Here is a 16,155-nt window from a genome sequence, read left to right as displayed (position 1 = left end):
GCTGGATACCTTTCATGCGGGAAGTGATTCACCGCAGCGCTTTGCACATTAAAATTCTGTAGGAACTCACGTTTGAACCTTATACCTGTAGGTAAAACAATAATCCAACATCGCGCGTTTTTTCCCGCCAAATGCCGAACCTTATGTCTATTTTTGCCACGACAGCAAACGGCAAACCGCTGACGGTTAACTGCGGTTTGAAGTTTGCGGTCGACTTCTTTAAAAACACGATGTAATTCTGCACGCAGACGTAAGCACACATAAGGCATCACAGAGCTCTTTTATGCACCCATCAGATGGTTGATTGACAATTTATAGTGCATCCGTTATTCTACTGGAAAGGCTTTAGCATTTCCTGTCAGACGAGACTGTCCTTTGTCCCGTTCGATGGGTTTAAATATTTTCGAGGGTACCTCCTCGACTATCACCACAGGAGAAGTTTTAACCAGAGGAAATGATGTTCGCAAACACATTTGTTCAAAATGCTTTGCAATAAAAATGTTACGGCTGCCCTATTGTTCTAACACAAATGGCTCTTATATAATAACAAGAGGGCAACCATAACACGTCACAATTATTCAAGATGGCGGCGCTGGGAAAATTCGAAAACAAAAAAATGGCGTTTCTTAACTTGTTTATTTCGGATACAAACGCTTTCTTTGAAAAATTATTAAATAAACTTGACCGTAGAGGTTATTTCCCGTGTGCGTTAAGGGTTTCCTTTTGCTGGGCTAGAAGTTCCCTTTAAAAACATCAAATGGAAAAGTAAAGTACCAAACCGAAACGACGACGATTCACCTACAATATTACCAAGTACATGTCTCTGGGCAACTTGCAAGGGGCACTACAATATCGTAAAATGCGCAAATCGGTATTGTTGAGTACCAGGTCCTCGCACCAACACAAGAGGACCCCCAGAGGAACGTGAAGACATCAATAATTTCGCCAGACCCGGAAGAGCACAGAACGCTACCCCACACCCACACCCACGGGAAAAGCAGTAATGACCCGAGGAGACAAACCCGATGATTTCCCTAGAACAAGAGTTCCTTAAAGTCTTTTTGTCAGACTGAACCCTCGAACCTTTTTGCAGCGGTTCAACGGGTCCGGCATAAGACTTGCATGCCACAAGACTCGAGGTGTCCTTTTGGGCAGGAATCGCTACCGACGAATTGGGTTCAGGGACACTTCGATTGGTCATTCGCAAAAACACGCCCACAAGAGCATTTTGGTGACTATTGACGATGCAGGTTAAAGTGGAATCGTCCAACGCTAGCTTATGCCGATTTACCCCGCTTAGCTGCCTTTGTTGGCAACGCGCAGCAAAATTACGCAAGGTGGACAGCTTTGATTGCGACCTCATGGCATACAGAGGCTGGACCGAAGGCCCACCTATCTGAGGACCACCCTTATTAACATCTGCTTCGGCTGATTGAGAAGTAGTTTCTTTGGAGGTGCCTCCTAAAGCACAAAGCTGGTCAGCAGAGTCCTCAATTTTAGAAGCTACAACGGAAGTGGCTTTAGCGCTTTTTTGTGCTTCACGTCTCTCACCACTGGACTTATCCACACAACAACTCCACTCGTCAACAAGCTCTCTCCATGGTGGACCGTACGGACATTTCATGCCTAATTTATCATAGTTTGGCCTCTTCGCTGGCGGACATCTATTGTGCCGGGCCTCTCCATCATCGTTCAGCTTAGAATTGAACGCCTCGCCGGCCGGAGTGTCTGGAAAGTCATTGGGAAAGAAAGGAACTCCTTGCTCAAGGGCTAGCGCATGAGCCTCCTGAAGACCCCCCGCTCTCGCCCCTCGGTAGACAAGAGCTATCCAGAAAGGCATGGCCCATCCTGCCGGCAATATGATGTCCCAACCACTCCCATATCCAGAGATAAAGTCAGCATATCCATGGTGATCTGGAAAACGGAAGAAACCAATATATAAGACGAGATCAATTTTTCGTCAACCCTTCTTTCCCGTGTTCAAGTCTTGGAGCGAAGCATGAAGCCAGATTTCAATCATTGCGCAGTCGGGAGAGGAAGATAGTTGACGCTTTTCTGTTCTTTCCAAAAACGGAATAGGTTTCAAAAGGACATGACAACTTAAAAGAAACCAAGGTGAAGAAACTGGTCAGATTTTGCTTGCTGTGTGCAAAACCAGTGAAGGTGAAACGAATCACGAGTTCACAGAATGGTATCTGGTGTAGTATGGAAGATCGCATAATTATGCAGAAGCGGCTCAAGTCAAAAGTTGGATTGGGGGAGGGGGGGAGGAGTTTAAGAGGGGGGAAGGGTGTGCTGGAAATGGAGTTCACGGAGAAAAACCAACAAATGACTATAAGCCCGGAAGTCCAGGTCACATTGAAAAGAACTAATTAGTGTAATTATTTTCTAGTTCAGTTAAGGTGTGCGCAGATTCCACTTAAAAATTTAGTGGCATATTATGTGCGTGTATTAGATCATAATTAGATTATGCCTGCCCCCTATTCCACCACGCGCTTCACAAATACCTTCAACTAGATCTCGAAAGAACAAAAAAAGGGCCTTGCCATGTATTTTTCCCCGGGTTCCTTACTGTGAAGCGCTTAAGCTTGCCGAGATTAAGTCCATTTGGGACCACCACAACCACCTCACCAAAAAACTGTTCCAGTCAGTTGTGAACGATCCCTCAAATAAATTACATGACTTGCTACCGACACGCTGTAATGTCGGATATAACTTAAGGAGAGAAAGGAGGTTTGCCCAACCATTATTCCGAACAAGGAGATTCGCCGACTCCTTTGTAAACAGGTGTGTCTCAGAGGAAATGTACAGTTAAATGCGTTTTATCCCGCAAGTTTATGAGTTTACAAATTGTCACATTAGATTTCATAGAACATTTTACCATTATTATTATTAGTATTGTAAAGTCACGCAATTCAGTTAGATCTGCAAAGTGTCTATTAATAAAACACAGTCTCTATCTCTCTCTTTCTACAGTCTCTCTTTCTAGTGTATCTTCTATACTGAAAGCTTAGCGCTTTTCTGAAAATGGTTAGTCATCCTTTACAGATATAGGTGACGATATGTGCCTTACCTATGCCAATTTTTTTAAACTTCAGGCTATGGTTTAACAAGCCAACAGTCTCAGTTCCGTTAAATATTTAAGCGTGCACATGGTTGTTTCCACAATGCCCCTGGAAAACATATTGTTGGCGCAACATTCCTGTCCCAAAGAGATACACCTCCTGCATAAATACTTACCCTCACGACAACCTGGCAGCTGTACAAGCAACAACGGAATATGGGATATCTCCTCCTCACTCAACGCCAGCAGGGAACCCGGCACTAGGAGCTCAGATCTCTTTCGGTTTAACTCGTGTTCTGGGATTTTCGCTTCTTTCACTTCAGCGCGGACTTGCTCATCCCATATGTGCGAACCAGCAACATCTGTTGGCCAGTGAGTCAGGATATCTTCAAAACACGGCTTCTTGTTTTTGGTGCCAAGCGTATTCTCAGCTTCATCCACATTGCTGAATGCCTCTTCTGCGAGGGTGATAAACACAAAATAAGCACATGCTTCCTTCCGCAGCTTAAATACATGTAGCTACGTCTTTCATATGTAGTTGCCTCATATCTTCTACATCTTCTCTGGGTTTATTATACAAAGTCAGAAAATGACCACTTCATTGGTTCAAATCCGCTTACAGTCGATTTTACTCACTATATACTAAAGGCAGAATATGGCGTTTCTCATTGGTCAATGATAAATGTACTACTAGAAATAAAACTCTCAAAACTGGATAAATTTGCTCAGTGACTAAAATTCCACTTTTTTCGCGTTCACCTCTTCTTTTAAAACATTGCAAGGCAGTTGAAACCTTTCTGTTTACAACAGCTCAGTTTTTTTAATCCTCTCAATAGTAGAAGCAACTACAGAACGGTTTCAAGACAAAAATAAATCACGTTTAGTTAGTTATGCATAAAAGTTATGGGTGCTTTCCTTTTGTCAGAACTGGCCGGCCAGACCCACCAGTTTGCAAAGAAAATCCAACAATTTGTGTGCTTATTGGAAGGCGTTGTAATTTAGTCCTTCCAAATGCCTGGTCTGGCCTGTCAGTTCTGTCAAATGGAAAGCATTCTATGATTGGCTCTGATGAATCAGTTCGGGAAAACCCGTGCATGCATTGACCAATCACAACAGCTGCAGAAAATCCAAACAACCAATCACAAAACAACAAATGAAATATATGCAGCCGTCATTGAACACGGGAAAATCTATGTCACAATTGGTTTGGATTCTAATTATCTCTTGATTCCCTAGGAATGTTTCACGAAATAACTTTCTGCACTAAAATGAAAACCACGCAAGGACTTACAATACTGGCGGTAGTCACCTGAATTGATTTCTTCAGTGGCATCAGAAATGCTCAACTTCATGACAGGCAAATCCAAACGTGGATCCCTCACAGTGAGGCCGATTACACACCCAGGGGGAAGGACTGCGGCAGAACTGGCCTGCTTCAAACTTTCCCATAATACATTTGACGCCAAAGTCTTTGCAACACCCTCCGTATCACAACACCGATTGGAGAACAAAGTGTTCTTGACCCTGTCATCCCGATCGCATCGTGAGGATTCCTTGTGCATTTTCCCTGAAGGATTGGCCTGTAACAGTGTCAAAGTGCTTGCAAGTAGAGCATGTGATTGCGGTCCCGTGAGACGAAATTTTACTAAATCGAAGCGAAGGGAGGCTACTGATAACTCAGCATGTTCACCGTCATTTGCCAAGCTTTCCTCAGCAACAGATTCCTCTGGTTTGTCAACCCCATCCCTTTGACATTCCACAGCAATTTTACAATCCCTTTTCACCGAAGTCTTTCCAACATAACAGCAAGCTTCAGTAATTGCATCAAACACTAACTGGAAGCTTGCAGGATGGGCCCAGATCCACAGCTGACTATCTCTCCCTCTTTCAGAAATTTCACCGTTCACGTTTGCAATGTTTCTCTTTGGGGCTTTACTTTCGTCGACATTTTCTTCTTTCATTTCCGTGTCGCCAGGAGTGCAACTTTCTGTTTCTTGCGTTTGTCTCCAGAGAAAAGAGACAGGGCCAAGAGCTCCATAAGGATATTTATCAAACTTGTACAAGATAACATTACCCTGACGCGAACCATTTTTGTACCACTTTGCGCCCATTGTCAACCCTGCAAGAAAGGAGTCAAAATCAAAATCAAATATCCCAAATTATTATATGGCTAGCAATTCTCTGGCTAAATGGAGCACTCTGATTGGCTTGTTTTCGGTTGGGATTTTACAGTACAGACCATTACCATGGAAACGGTCCATTTATTTCGTGTTACATGAAATTCAGTCATGGTGCGCAAAAAAAAAAATCAGTTGTTTAACTCAACAAACCTGCATCTTGGCTGGTTAAGTGGCTCATGGCTTGTATAATTTTACTCTGAACTCCAATTACTTCGATACAACCATGAAAGGAAATGTCCTAGCAACAAAGACATGCAAAAAAGAACAATACAATAAATAAATATCCTTTTGCAGTAAAAATATGAATGTTCTGCACATACCATGGCTTTGCTATCTTTAATTGCAATTTAATTAATATGGACTCTGTCACATGGATTTTTATATTATTTAGTCAAAACTGCAAAGAAATCACATACAGTGTAGCATGGCCTTTATTGAGGACTACAGCATTTAGTTGAAATCTAGTAGAAAAAAGAAAAACCTTTCTTAACAGAGGCAACTCACGGGACAAAAAACTGGATTTACTTCCACTCAAATGTGTGACTTCAGTTTGGACTTCATTACTCAGGTAAGTCAAACTTTCCTCCAACACAAGTCAAACATTTGTAACTTGAAATCATGACATAATCGTCATCTTCCAGCCACAAGACAGAGGTGACCAGTGATGGAGACTAGCATGTTGTGTTTACAAACAGCTCTTGGTGTCAATGCTATGGCTCTTGAGCATTGCGAGCAGGAAGAAAAATTTGGTGCCAAGTTGAATGATTTTACATGTGCTTCAATGAAATGTAGGAAAGCGCATATCAGCTACATCGAATGCTTGAGCGAACAGCGATGATGCATAATACCCCATGTTGTTGAGAGTCGATCTGTGGATGTGTACATCTCCCTTGCTGGTTTGAATAAATATCATTATTTTTCCTTTGTTCAACATAGGTAATGAAAGAAAAGTGAATTCTGTAAATCTGAAATTCACGTTTGTGCGATTGCTTTCAAATGTAATGATCAAAAATGCCTGATCACAAGTGCCACTTGCAGACTTATTAAACTGGTGTATTTTGATAAAATCTTTGACCCCAAAAGTATGTGAAAATGTGGGTACTTCTGGGTACTTCTCTGCCCAAAATGTTGTTTCAACATTGATCTGCATGACTGAAGTCCATACATTTGGGAAAAACTCTAATCCACAACTGTGAAAATAACTCATTCGCAACCTCTCTTTGGGTAAGTAATCACATTGTGAAACAACCACATTTCGAATTATCAAAATATGAGTAGTCCTCTGCGACGCTTGATGAATAAATATCAGAAATTAAATACGAAGTGATGAAGTCCTGACAGGCACAAATCACTCAAAATTACAATCGACAAAACCTACGAAGTAATCACGAAGAAGATCGTGTATTTCATCAACAGAGCATGCCATTTTGCTATTCCCGTTGGGACGAGATGCCAGAAGACGTCTGGGATACTCTTCATTCCTCCTCTGGCTGAATGGGGTCGTATTGTCACGACTGGACATTGACTATAATGGGGTTGCATTTTCAACAAAGTTCCAGACAGAGTTACCGGTACTAGTCACAAATTATCAGGATTTTGGGGATAGGAAATTCTGACAAGTGGGATTTAAAAATAGAACGATTCACGGTTGCTTTAATATTTACTAGTCGCATTACATTCCAATTTGAAATTATAATTAAAAGGCTTTATGTAAGGTGTATGCATGAACAGAAAGTGACTTAATTTGGGGTGGCTAAAATTACATTTACCCAAAAGAGCGACTAAGATGGGGTCTATAATTGGCCATAAATAGACTATAAAGGAGTAGGGGTTCTGAGAAGCCAGCGACACATAATTGACCCAAGTAGCACCCCCCCCCCCCAGTTCAAAATAGTAAATACAGTGAACGAACATAATGTTAATAAGATGTGTTCTTTTCATTCTCAAGGTCAAGGTCAAGGTCAAGGTCAAGGTCAAGTTGACTGCATACTGCATATTTGAATAATCACCTGTAACAAGCTATGATTCTTCACAGCTCTGTAACATGCTCTAAAGCCTTTGTCATTTGGGTGATCTGCCAGCCTGTAACCCCAAGTATCAATCATTCTCATTCTCTTTGCATGCCAAATATGCGTCTCTAACCAGGCATGCTTCCGCTGTCGGCGGGCATACTCTTCAAGCAGGTTTTTGGGCTTGCGACGCCAGCGTCTGCTTTTCTTCTTTGCTCCTTCCCCAGTTTTCTGAGTTTTGTTGCCTGTGTTTTTCATCTGTAGAGGAAAGCTTACATGTTCTTTAGTCAGAAAAGGAAAAAAAATTCAGTTGCAAAAGGCACTGTATTTGGTTGCAATTTTGAGCCCAGTGGTACAATACTGTATTTATGTATAATAAGTATTTTGCTAGAGTCTCTGAGTGGATAAAGTTAAAGTTATAAGATGGATTTTGGGACAGCAGAAGATATCTGGCTGCTCTGTACAACCTATCATTTCATTGGCCCAGCGAGGTATGCGGCTCCCATCTATTGTATTTATGATTAGGCTCCATTGTTTCCCTTGAATATTTTTTGCATCTGTACCAAAAACCTATAGTTGCGTCATGACCCACAAAAAATAAGGTTACGATAATACTGAAGTGGAGCGAAGGGGGGTGTGTATACCCACAATGCAGCTACTGGTTTGGAAATGGAAATGAAAATGGAATTTAGTTACCCACGGAACACCTTAAGAGTGCTCAGCAGCTCGTTCAACATGTGTCTGTGCATTCTGGATCGAATTGGAATTTGGCAGTGTTAGTTTTTGAGGAGAGGGGAAAACCGGAGTACCCGGAGAAAAACCTCTCGATGCAAGGAGAGCACAAACCACAAACTCGACCCACATATGACGCCGGGACCGGGAATCGAACCCGGGCCACATTGGTGGGAGGTGAGTGCTCTCACCACTGCGGCACCCCTGCGGCACCCCTGCGTATGTATGCGTATGAATAAAGAATTACCTCGTTCTACAAATGATACGCCTTTAAAGAGACAATGGTGGTCGGATTTTCACACTTCACTCCTATAATTTGCTTGCTCGTTTGGCCCTGGGGAGTGGACTAAGAGAGGCCGACTCTTTCGTGGGTGCTTCGATAATTCGCGCGTGTCGACTGGTCACGTGGTCATCATTGCATGTGCACGTGTTGCAAAACAGAGTGATACTTCAATATTTCTTCAGCTTACCTCCAACGTCGCACGGTATCGAAGACGAGCAGGCATTCTCTTGACATTATGGCTCATAGCTCGTCTTCTCATGTGTCTGGGAAGCGTCTGAAACAAGCGCTTGCCACTAGATCTATCCGCCGCTTTGATAGCTTCTACCATGTTGTGAATTTCAAATGCGCGAGATTCGGCGAATTCTTCGACCTTAATTCCTCTCGGCGCTTTAGAGACAACAGAAGGCGTAGAACGCACGGATGACGTGAACCCAGGGATGTCAGGCCTTTTTCTTTTCCTTCCTCGACCAGCTTTACCCTCAGCACTTGATGATGCTGCCATCTTTGTGAGACTCCATGCACATCATACTGTCAGCTGCTTCACCTATGACCTTCTGCGTGCGCATGTACCGTGTGCTTTGTTGATCAATGCACTTAGAATTTCATGCAACACTCTCCGACTATTTTTAGCTTATTTCCACTCTTTTATAGCTTTCTTTTGTTGTGTGGTACTTGGGGCGATGCGATGTCGGGTCTTCCACCTATTATAGTTAACGCAACATCAAAACATACAGCATCGGTGAGTTCTATCGAACACAGACCGGTTTCCACTTAGCTTTTTTTTAAGATACTGAAGTGTTTTTGATTGATTTAATTTTCGGTTCATTTAAGCTCTTTTGTCGCTCATCTGATCACAGACAATTAACGTTTGAAATAGCCTCTGAAAGGGTTTGATTTTCTAAAATGTCTTTTTCAATTCGTTCTTGTTCATGTTGTTTGGTTCAGCGACACTACGTATATGTAATAATTTTTGTTTGCTTAAATAATATGCCGCATGTACATGTAAAGCCCCATTTACACGAGCAATTTTTCCTTGACAAGTTTTCCTTGACAAGGAAAAATTGCTCGTGTAGATGGGGAATAGTGGACAAATTTTCCTTGTCAAGGAAAATCTGGCGCGCTAGCTTTTCCTTGACAAGGAAAAATTGTCAAGTCTGAAATTTGCTCGTGTAGATGGACAACAAGGAAAATGTGACAAGGAAAACTTGTCATATTTTTCATTTACACTACCAAGGAAAATTTGTCAAGGAAAACTTGTCAAGGAAAACTTGCTAATGTGTACAGTCGGCAAGTTTTCCTTGACAAGTCCACTTGTCAAGGAAAAATTGCTCGTGTAAATGGGGCTTAACATTCAAAATTTATAGATTTATGATTTCGCAAGTTCAAGTTTTCTAAAAAAAAAGCAAGTCGAAAAGTTTGTACAGAATTGTTTTTGGTGCAAACTAATGATTACTAATTTGTATGGCCTAAGTTATGGGTGCAGGACTGGTACATTTATGTCAAAATATATTAATTTTCAATAATTCATTATTTGTAGGTGTACACATCTTAACAATAATATAGACAGTGCTCTTCTCACTAGGAAAATTCTAAATAGAATCAATCAAAATTAATAAAATTTAAGCAGATGAAATCAGCATTTTGGTTTTATGGTAAAAAGTGAAAACTGGAGTACCCAGGAAAAAAAAAAAGGTTTTGGAGCAAGGTGGAGAACCAACAAACTCAATCCATGTTCATGTATGATTTTAAGTAGGAAAGTTGAACCCAGGCACATGGTAGAAGGAGAATACTACAGTATGTAGTGACAAGTCTTCTCTTAACCCATTGACTCCCAGGGGTTCCCCATTGACGAGTGAAATCGTCTGGCGTTAGACAGAGTAAAATACTAAGTCTATCCGGTTTCGGCCGGTTTGGACGTCAAAGGGTTAAACAGTACAGGTCCCATGTAGATACTGTATTATTACGTGTCACTGAATAAGGCTATGATATTAATAAGAATAATATAGCCATTTAACATTTTATGACAATGCAGTTTCATACAAGAGCCCTTAATTTAACTTTATTGGCTTTTTGTCTTTTAGCTGATATTTCTTCATGGTCTTGGAGATACTGGGTAAGTCAGTTTGCAGATGTTGAGACAATATTGCTTGCATGTGTGTTGAAGGGGCACTGTCATACTGAAATTGCTGTTTTTAGGTCAAAACTGGATAAAAATCTAAATTTGTAGTAGATCTCATACCTGTATACAACATTTCTGAAAACCCACCAAGAGGATCTGAAATATATTTATGACACAAAGAGCTATTCATATTTAAATTTTTGGTGATTTTCTGAAGACACCGTCTCCAAAATTGAAAAAAAATTGGCCAGATTTTTCAAGTTTGAATCCATTTCCATCCTCTCTGTCCATGGCTGCAAACAACAAATAATAGCTTCAGTGCACTTCAGTGGTTATTGGCAACAAAACTACAGCATTATTTTTTGGTCTTCACTGATGCAAAGACGTCTTAAAGTGTTTTGAAGTTTGACTAAAATACATAGCATGACACTGGCCCCCTTAAGGTCACAGATTTTTCTCTATAAAAGTGGATGACTGTAGCAATGATTTCTTTGGCATCCTATCTTGATTTAACCCTAAATTTACATGTGCATGTACAGCTTCAAGTTCCCAGACATGACATGTGAGGTACATTGTACCCCTTAATTTCAGAGTTGGCAAATTACAATGTTCATGCATTTACATGTATTATTGGTTTCCTTCACCCTTTAAGGTCAAGGAGACCCCTTTGATGAGTACAATTGTCTGGCATTAGACTGAGTACAATCTATAAGTATCCACAGGGAGATGTTTAAGTGGGGACACAAATGGGGACACATGGGTTTTTGGGTCAGCCTAGATGTTGGTTGTTAATCCTTTTAAGACCTCATTGACGAGTAAAATCATCTGGCATTGGACAGTGAGAGTAAAATATTTAAACTGTTACTGTATGATCAAAAAAACATTTCCTTTTTGTCTTCAGATTTTGAAACCGTGTTCGCTTAACACCTAACTGGCAAAATTTTGAGCTTTGAGTTTTATCCAAAGAATGTTTATTTTGAGTGCAAGATTTGGATTTCATGGTCCGCCATTACTCACGTTCAAAACTGACCGATTGGACCTCATAGGGTTGGATCTAGAGAAAATGACATCATTTACTTACTAGCTTAAAATTACAGCGTGTAAACGCAATTTATTATATATGCAAAACACAAGTTTAAAAGTCTGAAAGCCCAAAACTCCCGTGCTGCATATTAATTCAGCCATGTACGCACACATTGCAGTCTTAAACTAGTGAGTCTTTGACGTCATTTTCTCCTCGACCCAGCTCTCTCAAGATTTTAAAGGTAGTAATGGCAGACCAATATATAAGAAAATTCCAGTTAAAATAAACAGGTGTCTTTTTAAAGTCAGAACTTAAAACTTGGGTCAGTTAGTGTTTAGTTATTAAACATAGTTTTGAAATCCAAAGGAAAAAAACAGAATTGTTTTTTTGGTCGTAGTACCACTTTAAGACAAGTGGCCACTGGGAGTTAAAGGGTTAATGAGCACATGCATGTAGTTTTTAGTGAACGTAACCCTTTCAGGCCTGAGGGAGCCTCCATTGACGAGTAAAATCATCTGGTGTTAGACAGAGTGGATCTATAAGTGGCCCTTGAGAGTTTTAGGGTTAAAGCAATTATATATTATTTGTTCATATTATTCTAAAAGGCATCCAAAGTAATAGAGTAAAGGCAGATTTGAAAGCAAGGGTCCTTGAAAAATAAATATTTGATCTGTGCTTGAAATAATTTATAGCAACTAAGTTCCCCAAGCACTTACCGGTATTCTTGCGGTAGGCATGGCACTGATGGAAAAATTGATAATGTTAAATTGGGATTGCAGGGCAAAGAACAATTTTTGAGAAATGTTTAACATACATTTTTTTCTTTTAGTTACACAAGTGATAATAATATTTATTGCAGAATGCAATCAATTCTCCTGTAAACAGAGAAAGGAAGTGTCTTTCAAATGAATAATTATTGCGGTCCTGAAAAATCATAGAAAATTCCATGATTTTATGGCCTTCAGGATTTTTCCTGGTATCTTTTATAGGACATGGGAATATTGCAGTGCTACTATGACCAAAAAATCAAAATTCTTCTTCTTTTTCTTTGGATTTCAAAACTACATAGTATGTTAATTAAAGTCTTGATTTTAAAAAGACACCTGTTTATTTTTACTTGAATTTTCTTATTTAATGGTCTGCCATTACTATACTAGTTTTAAAATCTTGGGTCAGTCAGTCAGTTTTAAATGTGAGTAATGGTGGACTGTGAAATCCAAAACTAACACTCAAAGTAAACAGCTTTTGGATAAAAATGAAAGCTCAAAATTTTGCCAGTCAGGGTGTTATTTTTTTTTCATCATAGTAGCACTTTTAAATTAATTTATTTAGAACAATTATTTTGTGAGTTTTGTAAGCAGACATCCTAAATCCCCCACAGCCTGTATGACCCAAAGAAATAAATTCTTCTTCCTAGTAAGCAAATTCAAGGTCCATACTATAAAATTATGGACCAAGTTTTTTCCCAGTGCATTTATCACCGTAAATCATTGGGGAAAAATTGAGAATCTGTAATTAATTTTTTTTAATGTATGGACTGAGAAATGAGGTTAGTAAGATATTTATTGTATCTCTGAAGTAATCAGGCACGTGGGAAAGGAAACCACTGGTATTTGAAGTCAAGCAGAAGGTTCAACTGCCAGAAAAATTGACGTGCCAAAATCCGAAAAACGAATAAATCTTCTTGGCTTTTTGAAATAGTTTCTAGCATGATTCAAACAGTTTTACAAGTTTATGCAACAAATGACATAAAAAAAACTTGGCTGGAGGATGTTTTATCAAAATTTCAAATTTTGCTGGCCGTACAGTGGGCCGTTCTGCAGAATACGGCCTACTAAATTCACCTATCATAGGCCACGTACTGTCTGAGAGATAAAATAGTAAACAACTGTTGACCAAAGTGGAGGTGGCTTGTGGTGGATATTAATTTCACTGAGCTGCAAAGCAGTGAGATAAATATCCACCATTATTGAATTCTCAACCTCGTGTAATGCATTTCGCGTCCTCTAATTGGTTCACTCAATCTCGGTTATCAGCTCATATACCTTACCACTTACTGTGGTAAATGATTGTGCCAAACGTTGCCAAGCTAAAAAAATGTTTTCGCTGGAAAGCGAAATTTCTCTTTGAGTAAAGCCAAAAAAGAAAAAAAATCTTTTTGTGTGGAAAGTTGTCTACCGAGGGGCGAGAGCGGGGGGTCTTCAGGAGGCTCATGCGCTAGCCCTTGAGCAAGGAGTTCCTTTCTTTCCAAATGACTTTCCAGACACTCCGGCCGGCGAGGCGTTCAATTCTAAACTGAACGATGATGGAGAGGCCCGGCACAATAGATGTCCGCCAGCGAAGAGGCCAAACTATGATAAATTAGGCATGAAATGTCCGTACGGTCCACCATGGAGAGAGCTTGTTGACGAATGGAGTTGTTGTGTGGATAAGTCCAGTGGTGAGAGACGTGAAGCACAAAAAAGCGCTAAAGCCACTTCCGTTGTAGCTTCTAAAATTGGGGACTCTTCTGACCAGCTTTGTTCTTTAGGAGGCACCTCCAAAGAAACTTCGTCTCAATCAGCCGAAGCCGATGTTAATAAGGGTGGTCGTCAAATACGTGGGCCTTCGGTCCAGCCTCTGTATGCCATGAGATCGCAATCAAAGCTGTCCACCTTGCGTAATTTTGCTGCGCGTTGCCAACAAAGGCAGCTAAGCGGCGTAAATCGGCATAAGCTAGCGTTGGACGATTCCACTTTAACCTGCATCGTCAATAGTCACCAAAATGCTCTTGTGGGCGTGTTTTTGCGAATGACCAATCGAAGTGTCCCTGAACCCAATTCGTCGGTAGCGATTCCTGCCCAAAAGGACACCTCGAGTCTTGTGGCATGCAAGTCTTATGCCGGACAATAAAACAATTATTCCATTTGCACTTGTTGGATATGAGACTGGTTATAGCCAACTCGGCGCTTCGTGCCTCATTGGCTATTTACCATCTCATATCCAACGCGCGCTCGTGGAGTAATTGTTAACTCGCCACCAATACTGAGGTGAATACAGCTGTTAAAAGTTGTTTTAGTATACTAAAACAGGGAGATAATAATTTATAGCACAAAAAAATGATTTTAACTCATTTAACTGTGCAATGATTACAATATTTTCGGGCTCAAATCCCGTGCAAGTTGCTTGTAGGTGAATACTGTAGCAAAGGATATTGGGAGTTTGAGTAGCCAATCAGAGCAAGCCTTCAATGCTATCCACTGTTGTGTTAATTATATTATTGATCCTTTATTTTTCTTTACTTTTCTTGACAAATTTTAGACATGGATGGAGTGAAGCCTTTAAAATGCTGATGGGATTAACACATGTGAAATTTATTTTCCCCAATGCGTAAGTATGGTACATGTACCAATAACGCAATTGTTATTCTAAATGAAGAATGTTGTGCCAATGTCAGCGTGTAGCAGCTCTTTAATTGTCACCACCATCATTCTATTTGTGCGTAACCCCCTTAGACATGGTATGTAAAATATATACATGCAATTAGCAATCTTGACTGAGGGAAAGGGTGGAATGGGTCGTACATATAGATCGTTTTCACGTGACGTCATCATTTTCTAAAATCCAAAACTAAAGAGCCACGAAAGTTTTTATCCTCATCAGGCATAAGAGGCGGTAAATTTGTATCCATTAGCAATTTTAAAGCTCAATAGCGTGCTTCGTTTGGAAACCAGAGCATTTTGAATTTCTGAGTTATAGCGGTGCGTGACACGAGGCGATGATCGAGTTTATTGAGAAATATATATTTATCTCATGGTTTTGAGCCTTTTTAGAATTTAAAGCATTAGGAAAAGTGCTTAAGTAAATAGCTGTCTGTTCAGTACAGATGATCACTCGCCTAGATAGCCAAAGTAAGTAACAGATGTTGACACTATTTTCCGGCCGCCATATTGGTGCACCACAGATGTGCACCAACATGGCGTTTTCATACTGGGCTCTGTAAATTTCTGCGAAACATTTCGACGAATATCTGAAGTTTGGGGAAACGCACGGGCCTAAAACTTGGAGAAGTGTCTTCTTCATTTATCTTCTACAACATCACGAATTCTTGACTTTTTCCACTGGATGGTTTTCGATTTATTTTTTTATTGCGTGACAGTGAAAACGATCTATACAAGTAGTTGTTTTATTGGAAGTTCACGTCTTTCAAAATTGCATTCATTAAACTTTAAACAGAGAAGCATGAAACCATGTCTATCTGTCAACCTGTTCCTGTTTCGGTAACATATTATTATACTGTAAGTAACATATTATTTTTCTCGGAAAGAATTTCTGAGAAAAATAAATAAATATGTTACAAGTACATTGGACATGCATGTGCAGGGTGTTCGTTTTTGGTCTCCTATTTGCTTCTGGTATTCTGCTATGCACTGATACAGTTTAGTGCTCTTTACTGACAGACTCTCTTGTCAGAGCTGACTGTTTCAATAATTGGGTTTTTGTTATTTCTATCCGGCTTTCAGACCAGTCTCTGCAGTGACGCTAAATGGGGGTTTCAGAATGCCATCGTGGTAAGTTAAGTGTACAGCTGTAGTTCTTTTTATCCGATGCACCAAAGACTTCTTTGTCAAAGTGTTAGAAGGCAAACATTCCAACTCCTGTAGATACCGGTAGTCAAGATAAGGTTTTTAATTGTGATTCTGGAAGTTTAGGTTTTCTGTTTTCATTTCTGTTTTAGGTTTGACATTTTATCGCTGACGTTCTC

At 40.1% G+C, this 16,155-nt stretch overlaps 2 protein-coding genes across 3 annotated transcripts in view; one reads left to right on the top strand and one right to left on the bottom strand.

The window, feature by feature from the left end:
- Nucleotides 1-621: 621 nt before the first annotated feature.
- LOC137976488 (ribonucleases P/MRP protein subunit POP1-like) lies at nt 622-8,844 on the bottom strand. Of its 2 annotated transcripts, none has more exons than XM_068823853.1 (6): nt 8,456-8,844; nt 7,254-7,511; nt 5,395-5,482; nt 4,374-5,183; nt 3,241-3,522; nt 622-1,914 (listed from the first exon to the last, which is right to left on the bottom strand). In XM_068823853.1, exons 1-6 carry the CDS (start codon nt 8,768-8,770, stop codon nt 845-847), a joined length of 2,823 nt encoding a protein of 940 aa, XP_068679954.1. In that variant the 5' UTR covers nt 8,771-8,844; the 3' UTR covers nt 622-844. The 2 variants fall into 2 exon arrangements, with proteins under 2 accessions (XP_068679954.1, XP_068679955.1); XM_068823854.1 differs by having other exon boundaries at nt 704-1,914; nt 7,254-7,524; nt 8,456-8,651.
- The window catches only part of LOC137976489 (acyl-protein thioesterase 1-like), a 12,123-nt gene continuing 4,798 nt past the window's right edge, over nt 8,831-16,155 (top strand). Inside the window, exons 1-5 of the mRNA XM_068823855.1 lie at nt 8,831-9,007; nt 10,350-10,381; nt 14,712-14,780; nt 15,914-15,961; nt 16,129-16,155. The exon at nt 16,129-16,155 is cut by the window's right edge and continues 44 nt beyond it. Coding sequence (XP_068679956.1) covers nt 8,873-9,007; nt 10,350-10,381; nt 14,712-14,780; nt 15,914-15,961; nt 16,129-16,155 — 311 coding nt within the window. The 5' untranslated portion in view covers nt 8,831-8,872. The remainder of the gene's footprint in view (nt 9,008-10,349; nt 10,382-14,711; nt 14,781-15,913; nt 15,962-16,128) is intronic.

This window comes from Montipora foliosa, chromosome 11 (genome assembly GCF_036669935.1).
Source record: "Montipora foliosa isolate CH-2021 chromosome 11, ASM3666993v2, whole genome shotgun sequence".
NCBI lineage: Eukaryota > Metazoa > Cnidaria > Anthozoa > Scleractinia > Acroporidae > Montipora > Montipora foliosa.
This window is presented reverse-complemented; position numbering and strand designations above follow the sequence as displayed.